Source organism: Hyperoodon ampullatus (assembly GCF_949752795.1).
Source record: "Hyperoodon ampullatus genome assembly, chromosome: 9".
Lineage (NCBI taxonomy): Eukaryota > Metazoa > Chordata > Mammalia > Artiodactyla > Ziphiidae > Hyperoodon > Hyperoodon ampullatus.
The window spans coordinates 41,269,499-41,281,973 of NC_136922.1; the positions used below are offsets into that span (position 1 = coordinate 41,269,499).

The window sequence follows — 12,475 nt, forward strand, 5'->3', positions numbered from 1 at the left end:
AACTAACCAGTGATAGCCTGGAAGAAAATATTTCAACATGTCTAACGAAAGGTAAATGCCCACAATACAATGCATGAGGAAATACAGGAAAATTTCATGTTCTAAATATTTGTGGCTCTTAGTAAGGGGATGGGGTTTTAGTTGATTTGTTTACATTTCTATTATGTTTACACACTGTTTGTATTACATTAACCAAATGTTTTTTTCTAGTGATGCTAATTTAAATGAAAATATCACTCATAATATGTAGAGTTTATAAGATAATAAAATGCAGCTTATGGAAAAGAAGGACAAGGCTTTAAAGATGCAGTTCACAAAGGAGGTCACACATCTGTAAACCTACAAAAATATATTTTTCACTTATTGAAGAAACATCATAAAGTTGTTTATATGTAGTGTTTTGGAGTTTCAAGGAAGTGGGCCCTTACATTTTCTACAGTGGGCGCCATTCAGAGGGTATCATAATGTTGTAGTGGAATATTTCCCTTAGAAGATTAGCTTTCAGAACATAATGCACTTGTTCACATAAATGTATTCAAATAATGTTAACTACAATATCTGTTTTTTTGTGATAGTGAAACACTAAAGATTTTAAAAGTACATGAAATGACTTATTTAATCATAGAATATATACCCTATTTAATACATTCACTTATAATAAATCTTTATATATACACTGACACAGAAAGATCTCTGACATTTTTAAGTCAAAAAATGCACACAGATAAATTAAAAGGATGTATAGCATAATCCCATTTATGTTAAAAATATGTGCGTGATAAAATTTACTTGTGTACATTTATATATGTAATCCTATAGAAAATTTTCTTGTGGTATCCGCAGGGGATGGGTTCCAGGACTCCAGATACCAAAATCCACAGATGCTCTAAGTCCCTTATATAAAAAGGCATAGTGTTGCGCATACTTTAAATCATCTTTAGGTTACTACAGTACGTAATAAAATGTAAATGCTATGTAAATAGGTGTAAATACAATATAAATGCTTTGTAAATATATAGTTGCGGCTCACCAAATTCGAGTTTTGCTTTTTGAAACTTTCTGGATTTTTTTTTTTAAGATTTTCGATCCCTGGTTGGTTGAATCTGCATATGTGGAACTTGTAGATATGGAGGGCCTACTGTACTATATTGTTACCATTGGGGAAAGAAAGGTGAAGAGACACATTCTAAATATTCTGTCCTATTTCAATTCTTTTTTTTTTTTTTTTTTGCAAGAAAGTAGGCATGTGTGATTGTATAACTGGATGCATTACCTGCCTTTGTAATTTTCCCCAAGGTAGGTTGCATTAATAAGCACACTGCATGCAGTAGCAGCAGAAGCAGTGGACATTTATCACAGCTGACCCCACAATTAGTCTTGAGTATTCCTGGGTGGCAAACACTGCCAGCCAGGTCAAAAGACAGGGGGAAGCCTGGCTTCTAGTTGCAGATTCAGTCAGAAGGAAACACTGAGTACAGTTGGCTAAAACCTCATATGCAGCCTGATCAATTTCTCCCAGTAATGGAGAAGGCAGAAAACTCTCAAAGACATATTTACTGACCTATTGGTCACATTTATATAATTATTCAAAAGAATTGTTTATCAATAAAAATTAGTAAATGAAACAATTTTGTATATGTCACTCTGCATTATGTGAACTGCATACCGCATATGGGAGTATACCTTAATGAAGATTATTATAATTTATTAACTTTATTTTTTTAACTTTAGAGTTGATAAAAGAAAAAATATATTTATTATAGAATATAGAGTATATAATGACAATGTTTAACTTAGAACATGTTAATACTTTTATTTTAGAATTTCATTCTACATAAGAATTTAATGTTTTTCAATAAAATCAAAATCTTTCATTAGATGAAATGCTAAATATACAAAACTAAAAATGTCCTAATTTTGAAATATCAATAATGTGCCATAACATGCTTATTTTTCAGGTTAAACTTTTTCCGTGATGTTCCTGATTTCAGAGTGTTAGCCTGCGGTGGAGATGGAACTGTGGGGTGGATTTTGGACTGCATAGGTAATGAAGGCACACATTTAACGTAGCTGGGGTGAGAGTGGTAACCTTAAATTCTGTGTATTTTGTTTGTTTATTTAATGCATCCATATCTTTGGATGTGGATGCATTAAATAAAATACATAGTGATACACTTAGACATCTGGAATGTTACACACTGTTTACTGGCTTAATTTATTCTTACATATTTCAAATTTTTAACTGACAAAATAGTTTACAAGTAACTAGAAATCCTTCTTTCCTCATTCATTTCTCTTGGAATTTAATAAGCCCTCAAATATTTCTGGATCTGCATTGACCAATCTTTTTTAAAAATAGGCCTCTTCATAAAAAGGAAAGATGGATTCAAAAGAAGTTTTACTATCTATATATATTGAAGCAAACTTTTATTTAGTCAATGCAGTTGAGAATATTCTACCTTTTCATACTCTCAAAAATATTCAAATTAAAAATGAATACATATTGTCAGCACACTTTTGGTAAGCATCTAACGACTTTAATCTACTAACATATTTTTAAAACAGGAAAAACAGGGAAAATTGTATTCTTTGGCCTTCCAATAAACAATGTCAGTAGTAGTAATATATTTAAGGAGAAAACCAGAGTTCAAGAACTGCAAAAATTAAGGAGTTGCGTGAACAATATATGAGAACTTGTAAGAATTTTAGTGAAAACAGGAGGATATCGTTGGTTTGCATTAGCCCTCAAAATCTAAGCCTTGGCTAGTACACTGTGGCACATCCCTACATAATCTATTCCCTCCCCATTCCTACACACCCACATATGCTTACTTTGAAGGGCTGAGAAGGGAGAAAAATAAAGAAACGTAATATATGTTTGTGAGATTTGCTCAGTGATTCAAACAAAAGCATGTGGAATTTCAGTGGCAAATACCTTTACTGGACTCAAACACTATGTTGTATAATTTTGAACCTCAAACGAAACCTGGTAATCTTTTACGTCGTTGACTCTGACACAGAGCAGCACAACCATTGTTAGTGTTTTACTAACTTTTAGAATTCCACTACTTTCAAAATATTTTATTCCTTAAAGTGTACCTCGAGTTGATGTTGCAAAGGACTTTTTATAGGAAGCTACTTCTCCACTCTGCTTACGTCCTTGTATGAATATTCCTGTGTTGCATATACCTGAATCCTTGAGAATTTCAACGGAGTTAATTCAAACACACTACAGTTTTTAACTGAATTAACATATTTAAAAGGCTTACCTCATGCATAAGTCTTGAAAATTCCTGTCACTCTGTGAATTTTGGTATTTATTTGTTTTATAAATTGCTAGAAATACATACAAATTAATCAATTTATAATTGTATATAACTATAAAATAGAACGTTTTATGTTTATAAGTACCTGGTGGAATGCCTTCCATGCCAAGCTGTGTTTTTTTCATTGTTGTTCTGTCTGTGATCAAAAATTTATTTTATTTCAATTTTTCAATTCTACAGAAAAGGCAAATGTAGTCAAGCATCCTCCAGTGGCTATTCTGCCTCTCGGGACCGGCAATGATCTAGCAAGATGCCTGCGATGGGGAGGAGGTAAAATAGCTAAAAAAAAAATCTTAGAAAACAGATATAGTACAGAGCACCCTTCCCCCTAAAACTAAATCCAGCATTTCTTCACTGCATGACAGCTGCCATGTGATTTCAGCAAACATAATTGCTGTCAGATATGTAGGATAATTTTGAACAATCGTCTAGGGTAGATAAACAAACAGTGGATCAAGAGTTAAACTGTGAGTGCTAATTATATACTTGATGGGGCAGGCAAGCTTCCAACCCTTTTTGGTTTTGGGGTTTCCAATTTAAGAAATGAGGTAAGCATGGGTTAACTCTAAAATAATGTTCACATTTGTAATCTCTGAGTGTGTGAGAAAATCACAAACAAAGGAAAAAAATTGAAAGGCTAACAAATGACTTGTCCAGGAATAAGTATAAGAGGTAACACATTTTCTGAGACCCACTTTGCACCAGGTGGTGTGTTCTGCACTTGGGGTACAGGGTTAAGAATAGAAAGAAAACAATATCTGCTTTCAACAAAGCCTTAAATTCTAGTGGAACATGAAGTCATGTGTAAATTGTGAGACTTCCTACTGACAAGTAAGATGATAATCAACATAATGAACGACCTCACCTAGGAATTGATGAGGTGACATAAGAAGAATACTAATAGGTGGATAATGACGGAGCCATATAGAACTGGGGGTGGACGTTATAGGCAGAGGGAACATCAAGTCCAAAGGCCCAGAGATACAAAGGCACTTGACATACTGAATGAACTGAAAATGGAATAGTGTAGATGGAACAGGTGAGTAAGGGGCGAATATTTCAAGATGAGATCTTAAAATAATTTGAAGTGCCATTAACAGGCTAAACTTACCTGAAGATATCAAAGAAAAGAAAACCATATTTTGCTAAAGAAACAAGAACCTAATCCTAAATATTTTTAGCATCTAAACTCAGAGAAGTTTGAAAAGTGTCTACTAAGACAGTGTAAATCAGAAGCCCTTGGGGAGCTTGTTAAAAATATAGTGGACTGACCTTACTTCAAATATGCTAAATGGAAATCTCTAGAGATGGGACCCGGGCAGTTGATTTTTTTTTTTAAGCAAACTCCCTAAGTAACTTGATTTACAACAAAATTTGAGAAGAATTGTTCCATGAATACCTGGGCAACTTGTGAACTCTAAGATGTATATACATGTATTTGTGTATTTGACAGAATTTGAAACCAAGTTAAAAACATGGTATATGATATATTTGTAACTTTCATTAAGGATATAACTTAGTACAAGAATATTATAAAATACTGAGTTAAATTGTATAGAATCTAAAGACAGATATAGATAGATAGATAGAATGAACCATTGCTTATGAGATGCTCATATTTGCCCATGTTAATATACGTGTATTGATTAAAAGGAAGAGAATCATGCATGTGGCTTCTTACGTATTCCTCTGGAAATATATATATATATATATATATATATATATATATATATATATATATATATATATATATATATATTTTTTTTTTTTTTGTGGTACGTGGGCCTCTCACTGTTGTGGCCTCTCCCATTGCGGAGCACAGGCTGTGGACACGCAGGCTCAGTGGCCGTGGCTCACGGGCCTAGCCGCTCCGCGGCATGTGGGATCTTCCCGGACCGGGGCATGAACCTGTGTCCCCTGCATCGGCAGGCCGACTCTCAACCACTGCGCCACCAGGGAAGCCCTGGAAATATTTTTGATATTTGAAAATTAATAATTTTATTTTGGTTTCAAGCTGGCTAATGACTTAAATCTCAAAATTGATATAGAAGTTCCATTCAGGGCATCCTCTAATTATTTCCTTATAAACAGTTTTAAAAATATTCTTATCAGTGGCCAAAGACACATGGATTATAGTATATGTCAAAGTGTATATTGATGATGAACTCTTTGTGCATGTCTAGCATGTGCTGGCACTGTTCTAGGTGGTGGATATTAAATAAGAAAATAAATAAAGTGGTCTTACCCTTTTGGAGGTTACATTTTCATTGCGTACACAGACAATAAATCACGGAATAATGAAATATATAATTACAAAATAAGGTCAAGGATATGAAAGAATCAGAGTGTATTTTCAGAGAATAACCGAGGGGAACTATTCAGCTATATGGTCAAGAACACCTCTCTGAGGAAGTAACATTTAAGCTTGATTTAAAATATGAGGAAGAAAGAGCGAGCTCTTTGTACTGAAAGGACTGAAGGAAGGCTGATGTAACTCTAAGAGGTCATGGGGCAGTGGGTAGGTATGGCCTCAGGGGGGTGAATAGGATGATGTTGGAGAGATAATCAGGAGCCAGATTATGCAGGTCTTAATGGTCATGGTAAAAATTTTATGTGATTGACTTTGAAGCACACAGTGAAACTTTGGAAGAGTTTCAGAAGCAGAGTGGCACAGTGACATTTGTATTTTCAAAATAGGTTAATTTGGGGGCATAAAAGACTGTTAAGAAAATGTGGCAATGTGGGGAAGCATAGTTTTTGAAAGGAGAATTTGGATCACCATTGTATTTAGAGGATAAATAGGCTGGGCTAGGGTGGTGGTAGTACAAATGAGACAAGTGCACACACTGACATTTTCAGGGATAGACTGATACAACTTGCCAATGGATTGGGTAGGGACTTTGGGGAAAGTGAGGTATCAAGGGGGACTGCAAGATGCCCAAGGTGAGCAATTAGGAAAATGGAGGTGCGATCTGCTAGAGTTTACTAATAAAGAAACACGCTCTGGGGTGGGATTATTTCTTGTCAGGTGTCTAACTTTGAGCAAGTTGCTTAACCACTGTGTGCTTCAGACTCCTTGTCAGAACTTGAAGAAAATAGTGGTATCTGCCTTGGAGGTTCTTATACCCAACTATCAAGTTGTTTCTCCAGTGTCTGGGCTGAGTCCTTCCTGTAATTATAGTAATTATCATTATGCTTAACATTTGGGAAAGAAATTACTTTATTCAGCCAATAATCATTTTGTTCACGTAATATCACTGGAATCTATTGACTGGAAGCTTAATTTTTATGAGTATATTTACATATTTTGGAAAACATAACACTGTACAAATATAAGATGTTGTAGGGCATTTGAAAAAAATACTTAATTTACATTCTCTTTGCAATTTTTCTGGCAATGATTAATCTCTCAAACAAAATTCTGGAGTTTATTGCAAGAAAAATGTTGTTTTGTGAAGAGTAAGGGGGTAGGAGGCAGAATTTTACATGGAGCACACTCTTACAAATATATGTTGTTGCTTTTCTTTATGTGATTTTAAATTTGTAAAAATTTCTATGACATTTTAGATAGAATCAGTCATTATGATAACATCATATCATTAAAGCAAAGATAAATACTAATTACGTTTTCATTTGGTTTCTTAGCCTAGAGTGATTATAGGCTTTAAATCAAAATAATGGAAGCAAAATAGCATCATTCTTTTCTAGAACAAGCTTTGTTTGCATATTTAGTAAGTTTAATTTATCTTTTTTTAAAAAATATAATCTTTTTGAGTTCAGGCATCCTATTTATAGTTATGGATCATTATTAAACAAGCTTGGGCACAGATAAATCTAAACAAGTAGGGCATAGGTATTTGTTAAATGCGGAACTACAATTTGAAATTCTTCACCTTTGCGAATTAGCACTGCACTGCAGGTATGGTTCTCCAAATAGATTTATTGCCTCTCTCTTTCCATTTTTACTTGGCTAGAAGACTGATTGATACCAGCCTTTTTCATACTTAGCCATAAAAACTTTGAGAACATATCCAGTGCTAAAGAAATTAAGTTAATTGACCCTACTTAATCTAGCTGTATTAACTCTTTCATTAAACTCAATTCTATTATGTTGTCTCCTGGTCGGTTGCCGTTCCTACTGTTTTCCAGTGTTATGCTGAACAGTGCTTCTTTTAACCTGAGATGTAGCTGAGGACAAACTCAATGTTTGTTTTAGAGCATTATCATCTACTCATATTTCTGCTGAGTGAGTTTGTGTATAATACTATATATTAAATATACTATATTTTCATACTATATTATACAGTTTAATGTATATAATTCATTTATATCTAAAACGATCATACTTATTTTCAAACAAGAGTAGAATTTGCAAGATAGGTGAATATATTTAACTGTTTTTAATTCAATGCAATAGGGAAACATACATATATATATAATTTATTTGGGGGGTGTTAAAAGAAATTAAAAATTAAAAAGAAAATAAACATTGGGAATGAGGGTGGAACTATTAAGAAACACCTGAAAAATAAGTACGCTTAATTACTATAGTCTTGTAGTTTAAACAATTCAGTGTTTTATCATTGAGTACAGTTATATGTATATTATGTAAGCTCATAATTTTTGAATTATGCTATAAAATATGGTATGACATTTATTGAAATGGTTTTTAATACTTTTAATGTTTATATCTGTGTAATCGTTGTTTGTTGTACTCTTTGCTGTGTGTACTGAATGGTGTATAATTAGTTTTCAGACCTGTGTAAGGTAAAAAGAGATGGTAGGCTCCAAGATATGTATTCCTGTTTTCTGGCTGCCTTGCCCCTCTAATAGTTAATTCAACAAATACACCATAAATGTAATTTAATGTTGGCATATTACAGTACCCATTCCCTTTTCTTTTAATCCAATCGGTTTTTCCAGAGTTATGTGTGCTAACACATCTAATGAGGACTCATAGCCTCTGGCATTTTATTGTTCAACAAATAAATTATTAAAATATAGAATGAAGTTGGACACAGAAAAAAATCTATGAAAATATTGTTGCTACTCAAAATATCATTGCAAGAATGTGTATAGAGTTAGAAAGATTATTTAAATTAGTATAACATTTCAAATTCTAATGTCATCGTCAGTATTGTTGACAACTTTCTATTCTTTTGCCTTATATACTAAGACCTTTTATGCATTTTCTCATTTTTTTCTCATTTAATTCTCACACCAAACCTAAGTTTTTACAGAGGAAGAAACTGTTTAGAATATTAAAAGCAGACACTGAAGTAAATAACAGCCAGGATTAGGCTACAGCCCTAATTAACTATAATGTTAGATACCTAAAGGTACATTTAAGAGAAAGTATAATATTAAGCAGCAAGTTTCTTTTCTGGCCATAGTGACTGTCTATAGTAGATTTATTTTAAAATGGATTTGTTGGACATTTACTGTAGGGCACACCTGGTAAAAGGAACTTGGGAGAAAAATGAAAATAACTATACTGCACCATGCTAGTTCTACAGTAGGGCTAGTTTTGAGAACTGTGTGCTGTGGTTCTGTACAGAATCCATTATTTTGGGAGGGTGGCTTCTGGAAAAAAGTGTTATCAAATATAAAGCCTGCAGAGGGAGTAGAAGCAAGGGACAAGTCTAACATGGCATCCAGGCTTTTTACTATAGCAACTGGGTGGAGGGGAAAGTCAACTGTCTTTCGGAGGGAGAGTTCACAGGAGGATGATACCAAAGCACATCATTAATTCCACTTTGAATAAATACATTGATGAAAAGTTTTGTGAGGGGTATGCATTGGAGATGTTCATTTGGCAGTTGGCTCTACTGAGAATTTGTCCCACAGGAGCGGAATATGAGTTACAAATTAAAGCTAAAGATAAAATATTGGTATGAGTATAATAAGATTATAGTTAATTCTTCAACCTGTGTTAGAATTTGCTTTAAAATGCATTATTTAGCTTTAGAATGATACACACATATTCACACGCTTAAACATATATAATTGTAGCTTTTGTTATTTGATTATATTTTTTCTCAAGATAATTTTTTTTTCATTAGGTTATGAAGGTGAGAATCTGATGAAAATCTTAAAAGACATTGAAAACAGCACAGAAATCATGTTGGACAGGTGGAAGTTTGAAGTCATACCTAATGACAAAGATGAGAAGGGAGACCCAGTGCCTTACAGTATCATCAATAATTACTTTTCCATTGGCGTGGTAAGATTTTCCACTAACCATTCTTTTTTTACCAGTTCTGGATAATAACTGATGTAAACTCTTATACTATGAAGATTTACTGATTATAAATAATTTATTTTATCTTTCTGTCAGCAAAACACCTCTTCTAATGGGTAATAATAAAGCTTATGAATTTATTTAAAGTCAGAGAATCAGCGATGAATTTTTCATGTGTTAAACACAGGAAAGAAACTATATTTTATGTAATTGTCTTGACCATTTGTGTTAATAAAATGAAGCTTAGAATGGTTTATAAGGTAGTTACAAGTTTAGAGTATAAGCTACAGTTTCACATGACTAAAAATGTGAAAACAATGCATCAAATTTTTTCTTATTTTGAAATCTAATTATAATATCATAACCTATTAGGTTTTTATTTATAGACATTTTAAAATTTATGGTTTAGTGTAAAGTCTAAGAAAAATGCTGCTAGTATTCTTAAGTGGTTAATAAGTCAAAAGGTTAATTTTTCACTTACTTTCTTGAAAAATTTGAGACCAAAATTAAAGTATCATTTGGCAATTTAAAGAGTTATTGAAATTTCAATCCCTAAGAAATTAGTAATCTTAACAGTAATTTTACTTGTATTTATATATATTACCCAGTAATTATGAAGTCTTTAAAATATATTATCTACAGCATTACATTCCATTGAACATATTTGCCCAATATTAATCTTACATCATGTCTCATTTCTCTCTTATGCATGTGTATGTGCACACATACACACACAGACACAACTAGCAAACTATAAAAAGCATTGGTTGAGTCCATGAACTTAGGAGTCAAGCTACCTTTAGCAATTTTTTTTCTTCTTAGTGTGCATTCATTTACCTGTATCATGGTAGTTATTATTTTCTCTCTCATTGTTGTAAATAATGTGATTATACATTTAAAGAGCCTCATATAATGATGCATAATGAAGGCTAAATATACAATCTTTACTAATACTATGATAATGATTATTATTATTTGCAAGAAAAATGTAATGCATTTGATCCATTAAAATTCTATTTATATTTGATATGAATAACAATATTTTAACAGCCTTATTGGCAAATAACTTACACACAACCTAATTCACTCATTTTAAGTAAACCTTTTAATGATTTAATAAATCTATCCCATATTAGAGCGTTTTCATCACCAAGACAAGAACCCTCATGCCCACTTCTAGTCAATTCTGGGTCCTTCCCCCAGCTCCAAGCAAAGCTCTAATCTTTCTACCTCTAAGATTTGCCTTTTATGGATAGTTCATATAAAAGAAATAATACATTATATCATCTTTTGCATCTAGCTTCTTTCACTTCACATAATGTTTTGAGGTTCACTTATATGAACTACATGAATACTGTATTCCTTTTATTGCTGAGTAGTAAGTATCCTGTTGTGTGGATATATCATATATTGTTTATCTCTTCACGGGTTGATGTACATTTAGATTGCTTCTGGTCTTTGGATATCATGAATAATGCCACTGTCTTGAGTCCCTATAGTTAATTTTTTATTTTGGTTACTGTACTTTTTGACTCAAGAATTTCTATTTGGTTCTTTTTTATATTTCTAGGTCTTTAATTGATATTTTCTATTTGAATAGTCATTGTCCTTATACTTTCCTTTATTATTTAAGCATAGTTTACATTAGTTTTTTTGATCAATTTATAATAGCTGTTTTGAAGTCTTTGTCTGCTAAGTCCAACATCTAGGGTCCATCAGAGACATTGTTTGCTTTTTCCAAAGTATGTGAAACACTTTGCCATTCCTCTGCATGTTTGCTAATTTTTTGTTGGAAACAAGAGATTTTATATAATATGTTGTAACAACTGTGGATTTGCATTCTCCCATAGGTGTTATGTTTGTTCCTGTGTTTGCTTAGGGATTTCCCTCCACTAATTATAAGGCGTCTTTCTCCCCTGTAGTGTATGGATATACTGATGCCTCAGTATTTTTGTTTTTGTTTTCTCTTCTTGCTTTTATATTAATCCTGGCTTCTAGGGATCATTCCTGTGTCGGCATGATTGACCAAAGTTTGTGCTTAAACACCTTGAGACAGTTCATCCCTTTGCCACTGAATCTGTATGTTTATTGGGGAACACATACAAACTGCAGGCAATTATTGATCTGATTCAGCTTTTAATATCTGCTGGCCTTTTTGTCTCTTCTGCTCATGTAGAAGGCCTCTCACTTAGCCAAAGATGTATAAATAACTATGGCCCTCTTTGGACTCTCCTGAACATATGTGCGACCTTGCACATGCATATAGCCTTTCAGACAGCCAGGAATATGTGACAGCTTATCAAGGCCCATTATGGCTGTCTCATTCTCAAGATCTCCTTGAATATCTGGCTAGTTGGCTGGTTAGTTGCTTGCCTTAGTTATTTTCACAAACTGAGGCATGCTGCTACCTTTGCCACTGAGATTAGTATTATTTTGGATAACTCTGGGTCATGGAGTTTTTCCAGCTTCCACTCCAAGTCATGTTAGCTCCCCCGACAGTAAAGTTGCTTGCTTTCATAACTTGCCCCACCCTGGTAGATCTATAGTACTGATGGAGGTGGAGGGTAAGGTAGCAGCTCAAGGTTGAAACATCACAGATTGCCAGTATTCTTCTCTTAGGTTCAGTAGTTTTTCTTGAATAAATAGTTCTCGGTTTGTTATATGCCTTTGATCAATTTTCAGTGGTCCTCAACAGAAGTTATTTCCTTTCCATCACAGGAGACATTTGTCAGTGTTTGGACACACATTTGATAGCCATGGCTAAGAGAGGATTCCTACTGGAAGCTAGTGGGTAGAGGATAAGGATACTGATAAACACTCCCAGTTCATAGAATAGCCCCCCAAACACACAAGAAAGAATTACATAGCTCAAAATGTCAATAGGGCTGAGGTTGAAAAACCTGATATC

At 33.4% G+C, this 12,475-nt stretch overlaps 1 protein-coding gene across 6 annotated transcripts in view; it reads left to right on the forward strand.

Annotated features, from left to right (window-relative positions):
* The window catches only part of DGKB (diacylglycerol kinase beta), a gene marked incomplete at both ends in the record, with an annotated part of 651,556 nt that overhangs the window by 228,696 nt on the left and 410,385 nt on the right, over positions 1–12,475 (forward strand). For all 6 annotated transcript variants that reach the window (XM_079711689.1, XM_079711690.1, XM_079711693.1 and 3 more), the window contains 3 exons: positions 1,959–2,044; positions 3,507–3,596; positions 9,389–9,549. In XM_079711689.1, the coding sequence (XP_079567815.1) occupies positions 1,959–2,044; positions 3,507–3,596; positions 9,389–9,549 (337 nt within the window). The remainder of the gene's footprint in view (positions 1–1,958; positions 2,045–3,506; positions 3,597–9,388; positions 9,550–12,475) is intronic.